Source organism: Jaculus jaculus, chromosome 11, assembly GCF_020740685.1.
Source record: "Jaculus jaculus isolate mJacJac1 chromosome 11, mJacJac1.mat.Y.cur, whole genome shotgun sequence".
Classification (NCBI taxonomy): Eukaryota; Metazoa; Chordata; class Mammalia; order Rodentia; family Dipodidae; genus Jaculus; species Jaculus jaculus.
The window spans coordinates 111136477-111151440 of NC_059112.1; the positions used below are offsets into that span (position 1 = coordinate 111136477).

General features: G+C 57.4%; 1 protein-coding gene across 2 annotated transcripts; it reads right to left on the reverse strand.

Moving 5' to 3' along the window:
- Nucleotides 1-188: 188 nt before the first annotated feature.
- Nucleotides 189-12852, reverse strand: Slc9a3r2 (SLC9A3 regulator 2). 2 transcript variants are annotated; one of them, XM_045130325.1, is made up of 7 exons: nt 12640-12852; nt 10196-10396; nt 3138-3317; nt 2737-2890; nt 2617-2660; nt 1594-1656; nt 189-1392 (listed from the first exon to the last, which is right to left on the reverse strand). In XM_045130325.1, the coding sequence occupies exons 1-7, from the start codon at nt 12850-12852 to the stop codon at nt 1234-1236; spliced, it is 1014 nt and encodes a 337-aa protein (XP_044986260.1). In that variant the 3' UTR covers nt 189-1233. The 2 variants fall into 2 exon arrangements, with proteins under 2 accessions (XP_044986260.1, XP_044986261.1); XM_045130326.1 differs by lacking the exon at nt 1594-1656.
- Nucleotides 12853-14964: the final 2112 nt, after the last annotated feature.

The following is a 14964-nucleotide window of genomic DNA, read 5'->3' on the forward strand; positions in this document are numbered from 1 at the left end:
GGTATCCTGTGCAGATGTCAGGCTTGGGTGGCATGGAGGAGGTTGGAGGATAGACCTTACCAGGTGGAAGTGGGAAGGGACCAGTCCTGGAGATGTGGGAGAGGAGCGTGACAGCCCTCATCTTAGGGTCCCCTAGCATAGGTCCCATTCTCCCCTTAATCCCTTAACTGAAGACACCAGTGCCATGGTCCAATGCAAGGCCTGTTTATTCCAAGGGCGCACATGCGCTATGGCTTATGAGGCAGATAGCAGTGCCGGTCATTTGGTCTGGGGGTTTGGAGCACTGAGGAAAGAGCAGTTGACAGCATGTCTGTCCATGAAGGTGGGCGCCAGGTAGGCGTAAGGCAGGGGTTAGGCCCAAGAGCCCAGGGTCCTTTCTGGGGGTGGCTCCCACATACCCACAATCTCCAGGTCTTGGAGCTGTGGTACAGGACAAGAGGCCTATATCCAGAGGCCACCCTTGGAGTTACAGGGCCTCCATCCTCAGGCCTTTGGAAAGCCCTGACTCCACAGTCCAGACCCTGGCAGGGTGGGACCAGCACAGGCACAGCTGAGCAGGGAGCAGAGGCCTGGCCTGGGGACCATCCCCCGCCAGGGATGGGGCAGGAGGGCAGCTCCTACAGGGGCAGCCGGCCTCCCCAGCCCTAGCCACAAGCCTGCATGAGCCTGGAGGTCCCTGAAGTCCCGGGAGAATGCTCAGGATGGCGCTGCAGAGGGGGGAGTGGGGTTGCAGAGAAAGGTTTATTGCAATTATTTAGAGAGTGTGTCCCGAGGGGCTGGGGGAGGGGGGCTCCGGCATTAACTGGAAACACGTGTGGACTAGAGATCTTTTTGGGGGAAAAAAAAAAGCAAAAACAAATTCCTTTCATTCAGCAGGCCCGGGACAGAGCAGCAAAGGCCCTTGTAGGACACACACACAGTTTTTCCCTCTCTCTCTCACCATCTCTTTGTATCTGTTTTGTCTGTCTCTCTTTCTCTAGCATCTCTAGGTGTCTCTCTCTCTCTCTCTCTCTTTCTCTCTCTCTCTCTCTCTCCCCCCCCCACCCCTGCCTCTTGCTGCAATGGCCCCAGTACCCAGTTGGCAGGGGGCAAGACGGGCTTATGGGGCACAAGTCGGTTTCTAGGTGGCTGAGACTCCACTCTCCAGTCCACTGAGGCGTGGGGAGCTCTAGGTAGGCCCAAGGTTCGTGCATGGAGAGGCCTGCCCTCCCCCCAAGACAGGCAGGAAGGGGCTCAGAAGTTACTGAAGATCTCGCGCTTCCGGTTCCAGTCCATCTGCGGTGCCCGTTTATTGACCCGGGTGGCTCGGGCCTTCTCCTTGGCTTCAGCTGCAGTGGGACTCAGGTGGAGGCCGCTCTCATGGAAGGGATCTCGTTTCCAGGTGCTGCCATCCTGGGGGCACATGGAATACAGTGAGTCATGCCCCGGGCAGCTACCCTAGGGAGTTCACACCAGAGGCCACCAGTAGGGCCTGGGCAGCTGGCCTGGGAGGGATTCCTGAAGATAGTATCCCACTATCCAGACGGGTGTCTCCACAGAGACCCACCCCCAAGGCCTCTGGCACCGTGTGTGTGAGCACAGTAGTAGAGTTACCTCAGTGTCCTTGTCTGAACCTGGTAGGTCACTTCGGGATGAGCATACTGAGCCACCATTGAGCTAGGAAATCAAGGGCAAGTCCTGGCTTCAGGGTCTCCACCCAGGCAGACCCCCGTGCACATGCACACAAGCACAAGCACATTTTGTTTTTGTTTTTTTCCAGGTAGTTTCGCACTCTAGCTCAGGCCCCACGCTGACCTGGAACTCACTCTAGTCCCAGGCTGGCCCCGAACGCAGTGAGTCTAGCTGTGCCTCCTGAGTGCTGGAATGAAAGGCGTGTGCCACCACGCCCGGCTCACAAGTATACTTTAAGCACACAGAAGTTCATCTGTTCCTCCTCAGGCAGTGAGCACCACACCTCCACCACTGTCCTGGGCAGGATGTGGCACCCAGCAGGTGGCTGGTCCAGCCTGGCTGGTGGTGAGGTGGGAGGGGCAGCTGTGGCATGGGAATCAGCTACACCAGCGTCATCTGGGGCAAAGCCAGGGCTGGTTCCAAGGGGTAAGTGCTGAAGGACGACTCAGTAGTCATGCCCCAGGAAAGGCCGTGGCCTAGGACCCAAGGTACCCCCCCTGCAGCTTCAGGACAGAAGCACAGTGGACATTTACTTTTTTTTGTTTGCATGTGTACACACCAGCACCAGGGTCTCTTGTTGCTGTAGACACATTTGTACCTTTTTTTTTTTTTCCCCAGGTAGGGTCTCACTCTAGCCCAGGCTGACCTGGGATTCACAATGAAGTCTCAGGGTGGCCTTGAACTCACGGTGATCCTCTTACCTCTGCCTCCCGAGTGCTGGGATTAAAGGTGTGTGCCATCATTCCTGGCTGCAACTTTGTGTGTCAGGCTTTACATGGGCACTAGGGAATTGAACCTGAGCCAGCAAGCTTTTCAAGCAAGCATCTTTACCAATTGAGTCATCTCCCTAGCTCTTGCCTGCGTCTTACAAGGGCAGAAATTTACAGGGTGGGGGTTCTCTGTCAGGCTTGGGGACCCAGAGGTTTAGTGGGCTCACCCTCTTACCTGGGCAGGGCTGGTCCCATTGGTGACTGGTAAAGGCAGTGGACCTGTAGGGACAGCATGTCAGTGGCTGCCTTGACCCCACAGTGACCTCACTCTGCACCCCTGAGGTCAACAGCCCACCTTCCACATGCTCCTCAGTGGGTGTCACCCGCAACCGCTTGAAGTGCTCATCAGTCTCGGGGTCCACCACCAGCAGCCGGGCCTCATCTTCCCGTGCCTTGATCCTGGCAACAACCTCAGCATGGCGCAGCCCCTCCACGTTCTGCCCATTCACCTGCGACCGCCGGCACAGGGTCAGCAAGACCTGAGGGGCCCAGTCGGCCCTGTGCCACCCAGCCAGGCTTGCCATCAAATATTCATCAAAGCCACCACCAGCAAAGGCAGCAAGAGGAGTGCCAGCTCAAGTTCCTGGTATCTCCCCCGCTCCGGCAAGGACCCAGGGCCCACACATGGACATACATGACGACATACAGATACACACATGGGGCACCAGCCCCACAGAGCCGTGGTGGACAGAGTACCTGGATGAGCCGGTCCTGAGCACGGAGGCCCGAGTGGGAGGCAGGTGAGCCCGGGTCCACGGAGCGGATATACTGGCCAGGCCGGGACTTGTCACTGTGTAGGTTAAATCCATAGCCCTGGGGTCCCTTTCGCAGGTGGCAGAGGCGAGGGCGTAGCTCTCTTGGGGGCCCATTGATATCCTACAGGTACAAAGAATGGGACATTAGGCTCTGGCCCTAACCACCCAGTCCCAAATTCAGTCTCATGCTTCAAAGCACCTATGCCAGGTCTCAGTGACAAACACTTCCTGTGTGGAGGGGCTTGGTGAGGCTGCCTGTAACAGAAGTAGCTGAAGGCTTTGCAGCAGAGCCTGTTCACCAGTATCCATCATGAGACCAGCTACACGGCAGGGGAGAGCTCGCTCACGCACAGCACACAGCTCAGGAATACAGAAGAGGCCAGGTGGAATGCATGGCGCCCCCCAATCACAGGACCTGGGAGCCTGTGCCTGCAGGCTCCGTGCTCCATCCCCTGCCTGTGGTGCCGCAGCCTTGAGCAGCTCGTTTCTCCCCAAGGCCTCCGCGAGGCGGGCTGACCTCTGGTGCTTGGCAGCTGTGTTTGCTTTCACATTCCAGCGCTAACTGGCTACTCCCACCCCGTGGGCCCAGAAAGGAGCCGGAACAGAACTGGAGATCCGGGGCCTGCCACCTCCTAGCCTACAACGCAGAAGGGACCACAATACCCACAAAAAAAACCCCACCACCTCCCCAGGGCCCTGCTTTACTTTACCTCTGGCATCCTGTAGTACCGCTCTGGGCCAGAGGAGCTGTACAGGCAGGGGCCAGGCCTGGTGACCCCCACCAGGCCAGGGGCCTGAGCGACAACGGCGCTGCCGAGTGATCAGCGGCTCTGGTGCACAGTTACGTGGGGCCAGTGCCCGAGGTGAGCAAGCAGGTGGCAGCTCAGGTTTCTATGGGTGTGTGCAGGTGACGGTGCACTGGCCAGGGTGGAATGCTAGCAGCAGCCTTGCCTTCACCCTCCACGCGACCCCCCCACACGCCCCACATGTTCTATGGCTGAGGGACCCAGAGCAGCGATGGTCCCTCAGAGTTCAGGACAGATCTTTTAAGTTTCCAGCACCCGTTCTCCTGCAGCCCAGTACACCACTAACCACTTCAGCTGCCTGGCCTTCCAGTTCATTTCAAAGACCAAGTCTTGTTTTAAAAAATACTTATGGGAGCCGGGCGTGGTGGCATACGCCTTTAATCCCAGCACTCTGGAGACAGAGGTAGGAGGATCTCCGAGAGTTCGAGGCCACCCTGAGACTACATAGTGAATTCCAGGTCAGCCTGAGCCAGAGTGAGACCCTACCTCAAAAAACCATTAAAAAAAAAACAAAAAACTTATGGGGGAGCTGGAGAGATGGCTTAGCAGTTAAGCACTTGCCTGTGAAGCCAAAGGACCCCAGCTTAAGGCTCAATTCCCCAGGACCCACGTTAGCCAGATGCACAAGGGGGTGCACGCATCTGGAGCTCATTTGCAGTGGCTGGAGGCCCTGGTGCGCCCATTTTCTTTCTTTCTCTCTCTGTCACTCTCAAATAAATAAAAATGAACAAAAAGCCGGGCGTGGTGGCGCACGCCTTTAATCCCGGCACTCGGGAGGCAGAGGTAGGAGGATCACTGTGAGTTCGAGGCAACCCTGAGATTACATAGTGAATTCCAGGACAGCCTGGGCTAGAGTGAGACCCTTCCTTGAAAAACAAAAAACAAAAAACAAACAAACAAAAAAAAATGAACAAAAATATTTATGGGCTGGAGGGATGGCTTAGTGGTTGAGGCATTTGCCTGCAAAGCCAAAGGACCCAGGTTTGATTCCTCAGGATCCATGTTTGCCAGATGCACAAGAGGGCACACGCATCTGGAGTTCATTTGCAGTGGCTGGAAGCCCTGGGGTGCCCATTTCCCTCCCTCTCTCCCCCTCTTTCTCTGTCAAATAAATAAATATAAATTAAATATTAAAAAACATTTACATTTGGCATGGTGGCTCATGCTTTTAATCTCAGCACTTGGGAGACAGAGGTAGGAAGATTGCTGTGAGTTGAAGGCCACCCTGAGAATACATAGTGAATTCCAGGTCAGCCTGAGCTACAGTGAGACTCTACCATATTTATTTATTTTATTTGAGAGAGAGAGAAAGAGGCAAATAGAAGCTAAGCATGGATGGCGCACACCTTTAATCCCAGCACTCAGAAAGCAGAGGTAGGAGGATCGCCATGAGTTTAAGGACACCCTGAGACTACATAGTGAGTTCTAAGTCAGCCTGGACTAGAGCGAGACCCTACCAAGAAAGGCAAACAGAATGGGCACACCAGGGCCTCCAGCCACAGCAAAGGAATTCCAGATGCATGCGCCACCTTGTGCATCTGGCTCACGTGGGTCCTGGGGAATCGGACATGGGTCCTATGGGTCCTAGGCTTTGCAGGCAAGCATCTTAATCACCAAACCCTCTCTCCAGCCCCCAAGTTTTTTTTTTTTTTTTTTTGGTATTTTGGAGATAGGATCTTGCTTTATAGCCAGTCTAGCCTCAAATTAACAACTCACAATGATCTTCCTGCCTCAACCTCCAAGTGCTGTACAAGCATACACCACCACATCACCCATGCCCATGGGCAGGAGTCAGCTGCAGAGGACCAAGTTCTGCTGCCCTACCCAAGGACTCTGTGCCTTCCTCTCAACCTGGAACATCCTCTTCCTGGCCAGCCTGCACTCGAGACCCCTTACCTGACCCCAAAGCCCAGCCAGATGTCTCATCTGGAGTCTCCTGTTGACCGTTGCTGAAGGGCTACCATCTGGCCCTAGTATGTAGGCATTGCAGACACTAAAATGCTGCTCCCCAGCCCACCAGGGACTCAGCTGGGCAGCATGAGGTCCCCACAGCCCCACTACGAGCACCTGTCATCTCTCTCACACAAGCCCAGAGGTGCAGGTGTGGGACTCTGGGACAAGGCTTTGACAGCCCTCCCCCCACCCACCCGGAGGTGCCTCTCAAGGACAGTATCAAGCTTAGCCTGGGGCAGCCAGAGGCCAGTTCACAACAAGGGAGGGAGGGGAGAAGCGGTGACAGAGCCAAAACCAGCACAGAAACCTCGCCTGGCACTGAGACATGGCTTAGGACGCATGGCCACATCACGTGGCTGCAGAGGCAAGCTATCTAAGCTCACACTTGTAAACATGCGACATGGACACACACAGCCACCCACACATGCAAACTTAGACCTCTGTGGCCTCTTCCCACGGCCTCTGCCTGCAGGACAGGGTTTCTCAAGGGTTCCAAATGGGAAACAGGATTTGGCAGGATATTGGGGCCACAAGACCAGGCTGGGACCACATCTGTGTCTGCGGGGGAAGGGGGAGGAGGTTATTCTGGCCAACCCCTTGCCTCAATGAGGAACAGCCACCTCTCACCCCACAGGCTGAGGGGTCCCCATTGCTGGTTCACCTAAATCCCTCTCACTACAGAGTCTAAAGGATGGCAGGCTTAGCCAGAGACTCTCAAGTGTTGGGACTGCAAAGCACCCCCAAGCTTACAGAGTGGAGGGGGGGTGACTAGAGAACAAGCAAGCGGAGGGGGGACCCCAGTGAGCGGCAGGAGAGGCGCATTGCTGGAATTCCTCTCCCAGCTCTGGCTCCCAGCACACTTCCTGCTGTCTCCCAACAGGCCCTCTGGCTTCCACGGGCTCCCAGCAGGGATGGCCACAGTGCTGGGCAAGCCTTAGTCCTCAGGCTAAGCTGGTGACAAACCGGCTGGCATGAAGGGGGCCCTGGGAGGTCTGGGCTCCCCTCCCCCCCATAGTGACTCACTATCCCGGGCAGAGAAAGGCCCCTATTGTCGGTTGGGGTCCATTCTGCTTGCACCAAGGTCCCTGAGCTCCTTGTCCCTCTGCAGACAGACTGAGCTAAGACTGGGATCTTTGCAGCGCAGCTCTGCCCCTAACCCGGCCTGACCTGAGCAAGCCCCTGTCGAGGGCTCCGCGGAGGGGCTCCTGGGGCTGAGGCAGGCAGCGTGGCACTCCCGGTGCGGGCCATGAGAGGCGGAAAGTGGCCGGCAATTAGGTGGCCAGCCTGGAGTGGCCTGAGTTCTCCAGTCAGCCCAGGCTGCCACCCCACTTATCTACCTCCTACTGGGGCCCAGGCTCCCTAGGGATGGGTGGGGCTATGGAGACTGAGTCACTTTGGAGAGCAGGGTGGTGCCGAGAGCCCCCTCCCCTGCTGAGGCTCCAGTCGGGCGCCCCCCCCACCCAGCTGGGTTTCCGTCCTAAGAAAGGAAGGAAGGAAGGAAGCTGATGGGAGGCCCTGCCCTGCTCCAGGACCCAGGGCTGTGGAGACAGGGAGGCCAGGGAGGGGACCCCGGTTCCAGGATCTAGAACAGAAGACAGTGGAGGGAGGGCAGGAGAAACCCAGGGAACCCCAGAAGCTCCCAGTGGACACTGCACAGTCCTGTGCTGTGAAGCAACTTCCTGCAGAGCTACAGTCCACAGAACCCTTCGGACTTGGGAAGGTAGGGTCATGGTGGAGGCAAGGGGGCAGAAAGCCAGGGTCTGTCACCGCCTCCCTGGCCCTGGCACCGCTAGCTGCCAACTTTGTGTTTGGGGGCTGTCACTGCTAGAATCAGCTCACTGCAGCTGCAGCCACCCCCAGCCCGGGATGGCCTGGAGCTGAGTCACCAGTGACAGGGCCGCACAGCCCCCAGAGAGGGGCGGTGCGCTGGGATCACATTAGTGTCCTCCCCTGCCCCACTGGCAGGGACACCAGCACAGGTTCTGGGAGGACTGGAGGGCCCTTACCTCCTGTGGGGCAACTAGTATGCTACTCCACCCTGCACCAAAGCCGAGGCACACATCCTTTCCCAGTGGGTCCAGCACTAGTTTATCCCAGTGAAGCCCTGAGGGCATGCCCCCAGCCTAGGGCACACTGCCTGAGTCCAGTTCGGCTCTTGGCAGTGAGGTGAGGCTCTGCTTCCAGTGGGAGATCCTGCCCACTGAGCTCTGCTAACTTCTTGGAGGCCCTGTCCCAGGTGAGTCCCGTAGCCAGTGCACCCTTTTTGTTCCTCTAAAAATACACCCAGAGGAAGACCCCTCCTAGGACTTCCTGCAGCCCCTCAGAGCCTGAAATAGCAGTAACGGGGAAGGTTCCACCCAAGGCCAAGGGTCCTAGGCCACCCCACCTCCAGATAAGGCTCCAGGGCGGATTTTTCCACAGGAAGGTGAACTGGGCTGTTTGTGTCTAAATGAATGAACAAACGCCTTGGGGGGTGGGGAGGGGTTTCCTCCTGGGGGAGGAGGGAGGGGTGTCTGGGAAAAAGGGAGGCTCCAATCTTCAGCTAAGGGAAGGTGTACCTGGGACCAATTCTTCCCAGAGGGACCCCCTAAAGATTCTTGGCCTTTGGCAGCCCCGGGCCAGAGTCTAGAGCAGGCAGGGCCCATCACCTGCTCTTCCTTGAGAAGAAAAAGCATCCAACCAGTTTGGGGCCTGGACCTCTGCCCAGCCTGGGTTTCAAATTGGGAGTGCTGCTTCCCTAGGCCAAGACAGGCCCCAAAGGGACCAGTTCACAGGCCCAGACAGCTACAGTGGGAGACATGTGGGTGAGGCCATAGGTAAATATCAAGATCCCAAGCACACCTAGAAACCTGACACCACCACCCCTAGGCCAACAGTTCACAAAGTGGAATCTGGGGAACCCCTTAAGCTTACAGCCCTTAATAGGACTAGGTTTGTTTCAATAAATTAAAAAATAAAAAAAAAAAGAGCCGGGCGTGGTGGCGCACACCTTTAATTCCAGCACTCGGGAGGCAGAAGAGGTGGGAGGATCACCATGAGTTCAAGGCCACTCTGAGACTACATAGTGAATTCTAGGTCAGCCTGAACTAGAGTGAGACCCTACCTCAGGGGGGGAAAAAAAAAGGGCTGGCTTGGCGGCTAAGCGCTTGCCTGTGAAGCCTAAGGACCCCGGTTTGAGGCTCAATTCTCCAGGACCCACGTTAGCCAGCTGCACAAGGGGGTGCACGCGTCTGGAGTTCGTTTGCAGTGGCTGGAGGCCCTGGCGCACCCATTCTCTCTCTGTATCTACCTCTTTCTCTCTATGTCTGTTGCTCTCAAATATAAAATAAATAAAAAATTTTTTAAAAAAGTAGAAGAACTGGGTGTGGTGGTGCAAACCTTTAAGGATCACCATCATGAGACTACGGGACTACAGTGAAACCCTACCTACTAAAAAGACAAGAGACAAAAAACATCAGGGCTACCAAGAGGCAGAACAGCCTCAGGCCCTTCCTCCTGGCCTGAGGTACTTGCCCAGGTGGCTACCTAGAATAAGGTAGGGTACACCCTCTCCCGTTCTCTCCGGATCTCCCATCCTGGAAAGACAGAAGGACAAGGAAAGGTGCTATCTAGCAAGGGGCAGGGAAGAAGAGCAAAAGAGAACTCCCTTAGTACTCTCTATTGTCTGAGGGGAGGAGGGAAGACAGAGGTGGGCTCACACTAAAAAGCTTCCTATGGCGCTCCACCAGGGCTCAGTGTGGGAGGGGTCAGCGTAGCTGCTCAGAGCCAAGCAAGCCAGTGCTACAACATGCCCACCCCAGGCCTGCCTTGCTGGACCACTTCTTCTTTTTTTTTTTTTTTTTGACTTTTCAAAGTAGGGTCTCATTCTGGTCCAGGCTGATCTGGAATTCACTATGTAGTCTCAGGGTGATCCTCCTACCTCTGCCTCCCAAGTGCTGGGATTAAAGGCGTGTGCTACCACGCCCAGCTGCTGGACCACTTCTTATTAGCCCCTCAACCACAGCACTGACCCACATAAAAGGGGCCAGCCACTCCTCCTCTAGGCCTTCATAACACACAAATACCTCAGACACAGACCCTATCACTAGGGGTCCAGGCAATGGGGTTACTGCAGTGGGGAAGGGACTCCAAGAAGAAACGGAGGCTTGCTGAGGTTAACAAGGATGAAAGCTGTCACCAAGAGGCCGAGATAATAGTTCTAGGGAAGATCATGTATCCCCGTGGGCAGAACCTGACATACCTTCTGTCCAGAGTTGGAGCCAAGGCTGCCCGAGCGTGCCCAGTCAGGCTTTGGCTCCCAGGGGTCGTGGGCTGGTGGAAGCCCTCGCTGGGCCATCTCCTCGGTGCAGGTCAGCTGCCGCCTGCGGAGCTCCTCATCTGTCTCCTTATCCACCACCAGCAGTCGAGTCTGCCCCTCCACAGCCTTAATCCGTTGTACTACCTGGGGTGGGCAGGTGGCAGGACTGGGTTAGCAGCCAACATCCTGGGCAACGCATGGACAGGGCACCACTCCCGGCTGGCCTGGGCTCACAGGCAGCAGGCAAGGACTGGTCTGCCAGGGGTGGGCGGCTGGACTGAGAGGCCTGCGGGCTCCACCCCCCGCCCCCGGGTTCCAGTACTTCCCTCCCCCCTCTGCCTAGAGCTAGGGCCCAGGCTGAAAGGGCTTTGGGGTCTTTTAGGGACCTTGTCTTTGGCTGAGCCAGGGCCAAGAACTTGTAAGGACAGCAAGCAGGGAAGGTGAAAAGTTACGCCCAGCTGAGCTTCAGGTTTCCCGTCTGTGCATGGGTGTGTACTTGCGTGTGTGCACGCATGTATTCTTGTGTATGTGTCTATTTTCAAAATCTGATTTCTGGTCTCGGTTTGGAAGAAAGAGACATCTCGGTTTTGCCTTGGGTGTGGCTGGGTCTTTCTCAGAAGAGCAGTGGGTATGTAACCCCCGCCTGTCGGCTTCCAGTTTGCCTGCACACCGGAACAAGGAACCCATGCCTGCTGGACACACAAAAACCTGGGGTTCTAGCTAAGGTGCCTATGTACAACTGGTAAAGGAGATTCAGCCCCTACATGTGAGGGGGACGGGGCAGGTGCACCAGGGGTCACGTGTGGCTTTGCAGCCACCTGTGTGACTGGATGGGTTTCTGTGGAGTGTGAAGAGAAAACATGGGCCATCATGGATCATGCAGGGTGTTAGTGGGTGACCAAAGGGAGAAGAGTACCCAAGAGCACAGGGGTAGGAAGGGTGACAGCCCTACGTACTCCCAATGGCCCAAAGATGGGCAGAGTCTTGCTCCATCATTGTTCCTACTAGGTAGATGCTGTCAACAGAGGAAGGTCTGGCTCTGGCCCATCTCTCCCTGGCCTCACAATGAACCTCTTCTCTTCCCGTGACCCACAGAGAAGGAACCCGGCACCCTGCTACTTCCTGATGTGGGACCCAAGCCCAGTCTCCAAGAATCAGTTTCCTCCTTTGTAAAACAGGGACTGCAATTGTACCTCCCACCGTCCTGGGTTAGTGTAGTGGGGAGGGTCTGATGTGAAGTCTTTAGCGATTATTAGCACCCCAGAGGCCTGAGATAAAGAGGTAAATCCCAGGTGAGGGTGGCAGTGACTGCTGGATACCATCTCTGCCAGCTCCTCCCCGGCCTGTCAGGCCAGCCCTTGAGCCCCACCCCCACCCCTCAGCAGACAGCCACAGCCAGTGGCAGCTCTAAGGCAGGACAGCAGGCAGTTGGAGAGGCTGGGCCCTTGGGGGAGATAGGAGTTCAGCTCTTGGCCCAGCCAAGAATCACTCTGCTATCTCCCTGCCCCAGGACTGGCCACATAGACAGGTCGTGGACTTGCTGGGCCTGTGAGGGACTAAAAAGACCCAGAGCAGAAGGGGTGGAGGAACGCTGGATTCCCGCCAGCCAGAGTCTGAAGTGTGTCTACCTCCCAGTGGGAGAGAACCTGCAGAAAGCCTGCCTTCCCCACCTCCCTCCAGCTGCAGTGACTCTGCTGGGACAGGTAGCCTCCAAGGAGAAGGAGGCTCCTCTTGGGCCAAGGGGAAAGGCACTAATATTGGCAGGCATGCAACACACACACACACACACACACACACACACACACACACGCCTGCACACGTCAGGCGTTCACATGCATCCACAGTGTTCTAGGCACACCATTCCAGCAACGGCACAAATTTGCCCTTACCGTGACCCCTCCCCCCGGTACACTTGGTGCGCGCAGGCACACGGATGATCCCGGAGAGACCCGCACGCTCACATACCCGCACATTCACCATTTGCACCGCGGGGCCCCAGAGGTGCCTGAGTCACCTCCCCCCACCCCACCTCCATGGTACACCGTCGCCAAAACCAGCTGGAAGAAGCGACAGCCCTGGCCGGAGCAGCCGCAGTGCGGGCCCCCCCCCCCCCGCCGCGCCTTGCCAGGATGCACCCCCCGCCCCACTCCTCCCCCCCCCCCCGTGTGCAGGACAGAGCTTGCTCGCCAGGAGGCCAGCACGACCGGCCACGTCCCCCATGTCCCCACAGAGTCCACGCAGGCCCCCCCCACCTCTCCATGCGACTCCCGCCGGGTGTCTGCGGGCAGCGCGCCGTGATCGCAGGGGCTCTGGTGGGTGCGGCGGAGACGCGCCCCCCCGGGGGGAGAGGGCCGTGGGCGGGGGCGGGGCGCGGCGCGGACACCCACCTGGTGGTGCGTCTCGCCCTCCACGTTGACGCCGTTGACCTCGACCAAGCGGTCCCCGGCGCGCAGCGCGGCCGCCTCGGCGGGAGAGCCGGGCTCCACGCGCCGGATGAACTGCCCGCGGCGGCCCTTCTCGCCGTGCAGGTGGAAGCCGTAGCCCTGCTCGCCGCGCACCAGGACGCACAAGCGCGGCCGCAGCGGCTCCGGCGCGGCCATGGCGCCCGCTGACCCCCCACCCCACCCGGCCGGCCGGCCGCCAATGGTCGAGGCGCTCACGACCCGAAGCCTGGGCGCGGGGGCGGCGGCGGCGGCGCGAGCGGGCGGGCGGGCGGCGGCCTCGGTGGCTCCCGATCCGATCGGATCGCGTCGCCTGCGGCTCGGGCTCCCGCCCCTACTCGGACTGCGGCGCCGCCCCCGCGCCCGCCCCTTCCCCGCCCCCGGCTGCCCCCGCCCGGGTCGCAGCCTCGCTGGCTAGGCCCCCTGCCTCGGCGTCCGGCCACCCCACTAAAGGACCTCGAGGTGGGACAGCACAGCTTAGGGGACCCCCGGAGTCCCCAGGACCCCCCCCCCTTTGGCCTCTCTATGGCTCCGGCACCTTTGCCTTCTATTCCAGGAATAGGTTTTTTTTGTTGTTTTTTGGACGCTTGCGCAGCACTTGGAGCAGGTTCCTAAGATGGGGTGTCCCTCAGAAAACGGTCCTCAAGTTGAGGGACTCCCCCCACACACATAGGGACCAGAGGATGAGGACAAGGGCCTCTTCTGTCAAGCTCTCCCCTACCTCTCTAGCTGCTCGCTCGCTCGCGCTCTCTTTCTGCTGTCCACGAATCTTGATTCCCCAACGCTATACTGGCCCAACTTTAAACGAGTCCAGAATGGTGCAGGAGACAACAAAAAGGGGGGCGGGTATAAACCGAAACCTAGCAACAATCCGGACCCTTGGGGTCAGGGACTGGGGAACCCCTCCCAGGAAGTGTTTGGTGTTTTCTTCACTGAGTCCACCAAATCCCTGCCCCCTCCCCATTCCCTGCCTTGGGGACACGAATTTGTCAGGCTGAGATAGGAGATGACCTGGGATGAACTTTTTTTTTAATCTTACTTTGTTTTTTGATTTTTGTTTTCTGATTTTTGTTTTTCGAGGTAGGGTCTCTCTCTAGCCCAGGTTGACTTGGAATTCACTATGTAGTCTCGGGGTGGCCTTGAACTCACCGTGATCCTCCTACCTCTGCCTCCCGAGTGCTGGGATTAAAAGCGTGCGCCACCACGCCCGGCTTGTACTAAACATGTTACTCCTTGAGCTCTGGGTGGTGTCCAACTGTACCACATTAAGCCCCTTCAGCCTCCCCTCCCCTTACCCCAGCCCTCCAGTGTGTCCCTCCCCCTTCCCAAGCTGCTTGAGTTTCTGACACCCCCTACAGGACAAAATCATACAGAGAATCACTTATAGATAGCCAGTGTCTTTCACCCAAACAATCCTGGAAGGGACAGACCATTTTACAGATCAGGAACCCGAGGTCTGAAAAGGGAAGTTTCTTAAACTATTGCTGGGGTCGGGGTTATAATTCCACACTTCACCAGAGGAATAGCCCAGGCACAGAAGACAGCTAAGATCCATGCTGCTCCCACCCAGCTCACAGCCCCTCACATACCTGTTTCCGAGGGATCAGGTATAGCCAGCCCAGACAGTTTCCCATATGGGCAGGAGAATCAGGTCTGGCTCAGTCCTCTCTTCTCCTCTCCTCTCTCTCCAGTGACCTTGGCTGGGCTCCCTACCCCCACCCAAGCACAGGACCCACCTCTCAGCAACATCCTGGGCTGAGGCCCCTTGGGTGCCCACACCCGAGCAGCTGCTCCTAAAAGCCACTTAGGCTAAGGCTGCTCCCGGCCCCAAGCCCTCTCTGCAGCCCTAGGCTCCAGCCTGGCTGGCCACCTCCATCTCTCTGCCTATCCAGAGGTTGACTTTCTGGTCTGGATTGGTTTTACCGGACACAAGCCTAGTGCTGTTGCCCATGGATACCGTAAGGATGGGAACTGGCGGTGTGTCTACCATACTCCCACCTGTGTGGGACTTGGTCATCCCACAGCAGCCAAAACTACTCCAGACCTGCTGACTGTAGCTTTGTGGCCCCACTAGAGACTAGACTAGAGGGAGACGGTGGGATGGGAGACCAGAGCTAGGGACTGTGGAAAGTAGGGGCCCTGGTCCCCCGGACTCAAGAAACTTTGGGACCTCTTTTCCTTCTCCCATCAACCTTGGGCCTTCACTGGCCTTCAGCACAGGACTCAGCTGCATCCTTTTTATTATTATTATTATTATTTTATGAGAAAGAG

Excerpts from the sequence above, each read along its gene's own strand:
- Slc9a3r2 (XM_045130325.1), bottom strand. The coding sequence starts at position 12,852 with ATGGCCGCGCCGGAGCCGCTGCGGCCGCGCTTGTGCGTCCTGGTGCGC. Across the intron at positions 2,891-3,137 it reads CTCAGGACCGGCTCATCCAG|GTGAATGGGCAGAACGTGGA; the intron begins GTACTCTGTCCA and ends CGGCGGTCGCAG. Across the intron at positions 1,393-1,593 it reads GTTCAGACAAGGACACTGAG|GATGGCAGCACCTGGAAACG; the intron begins GTAACTCTACTA and ends ATGTGCCCCCAG.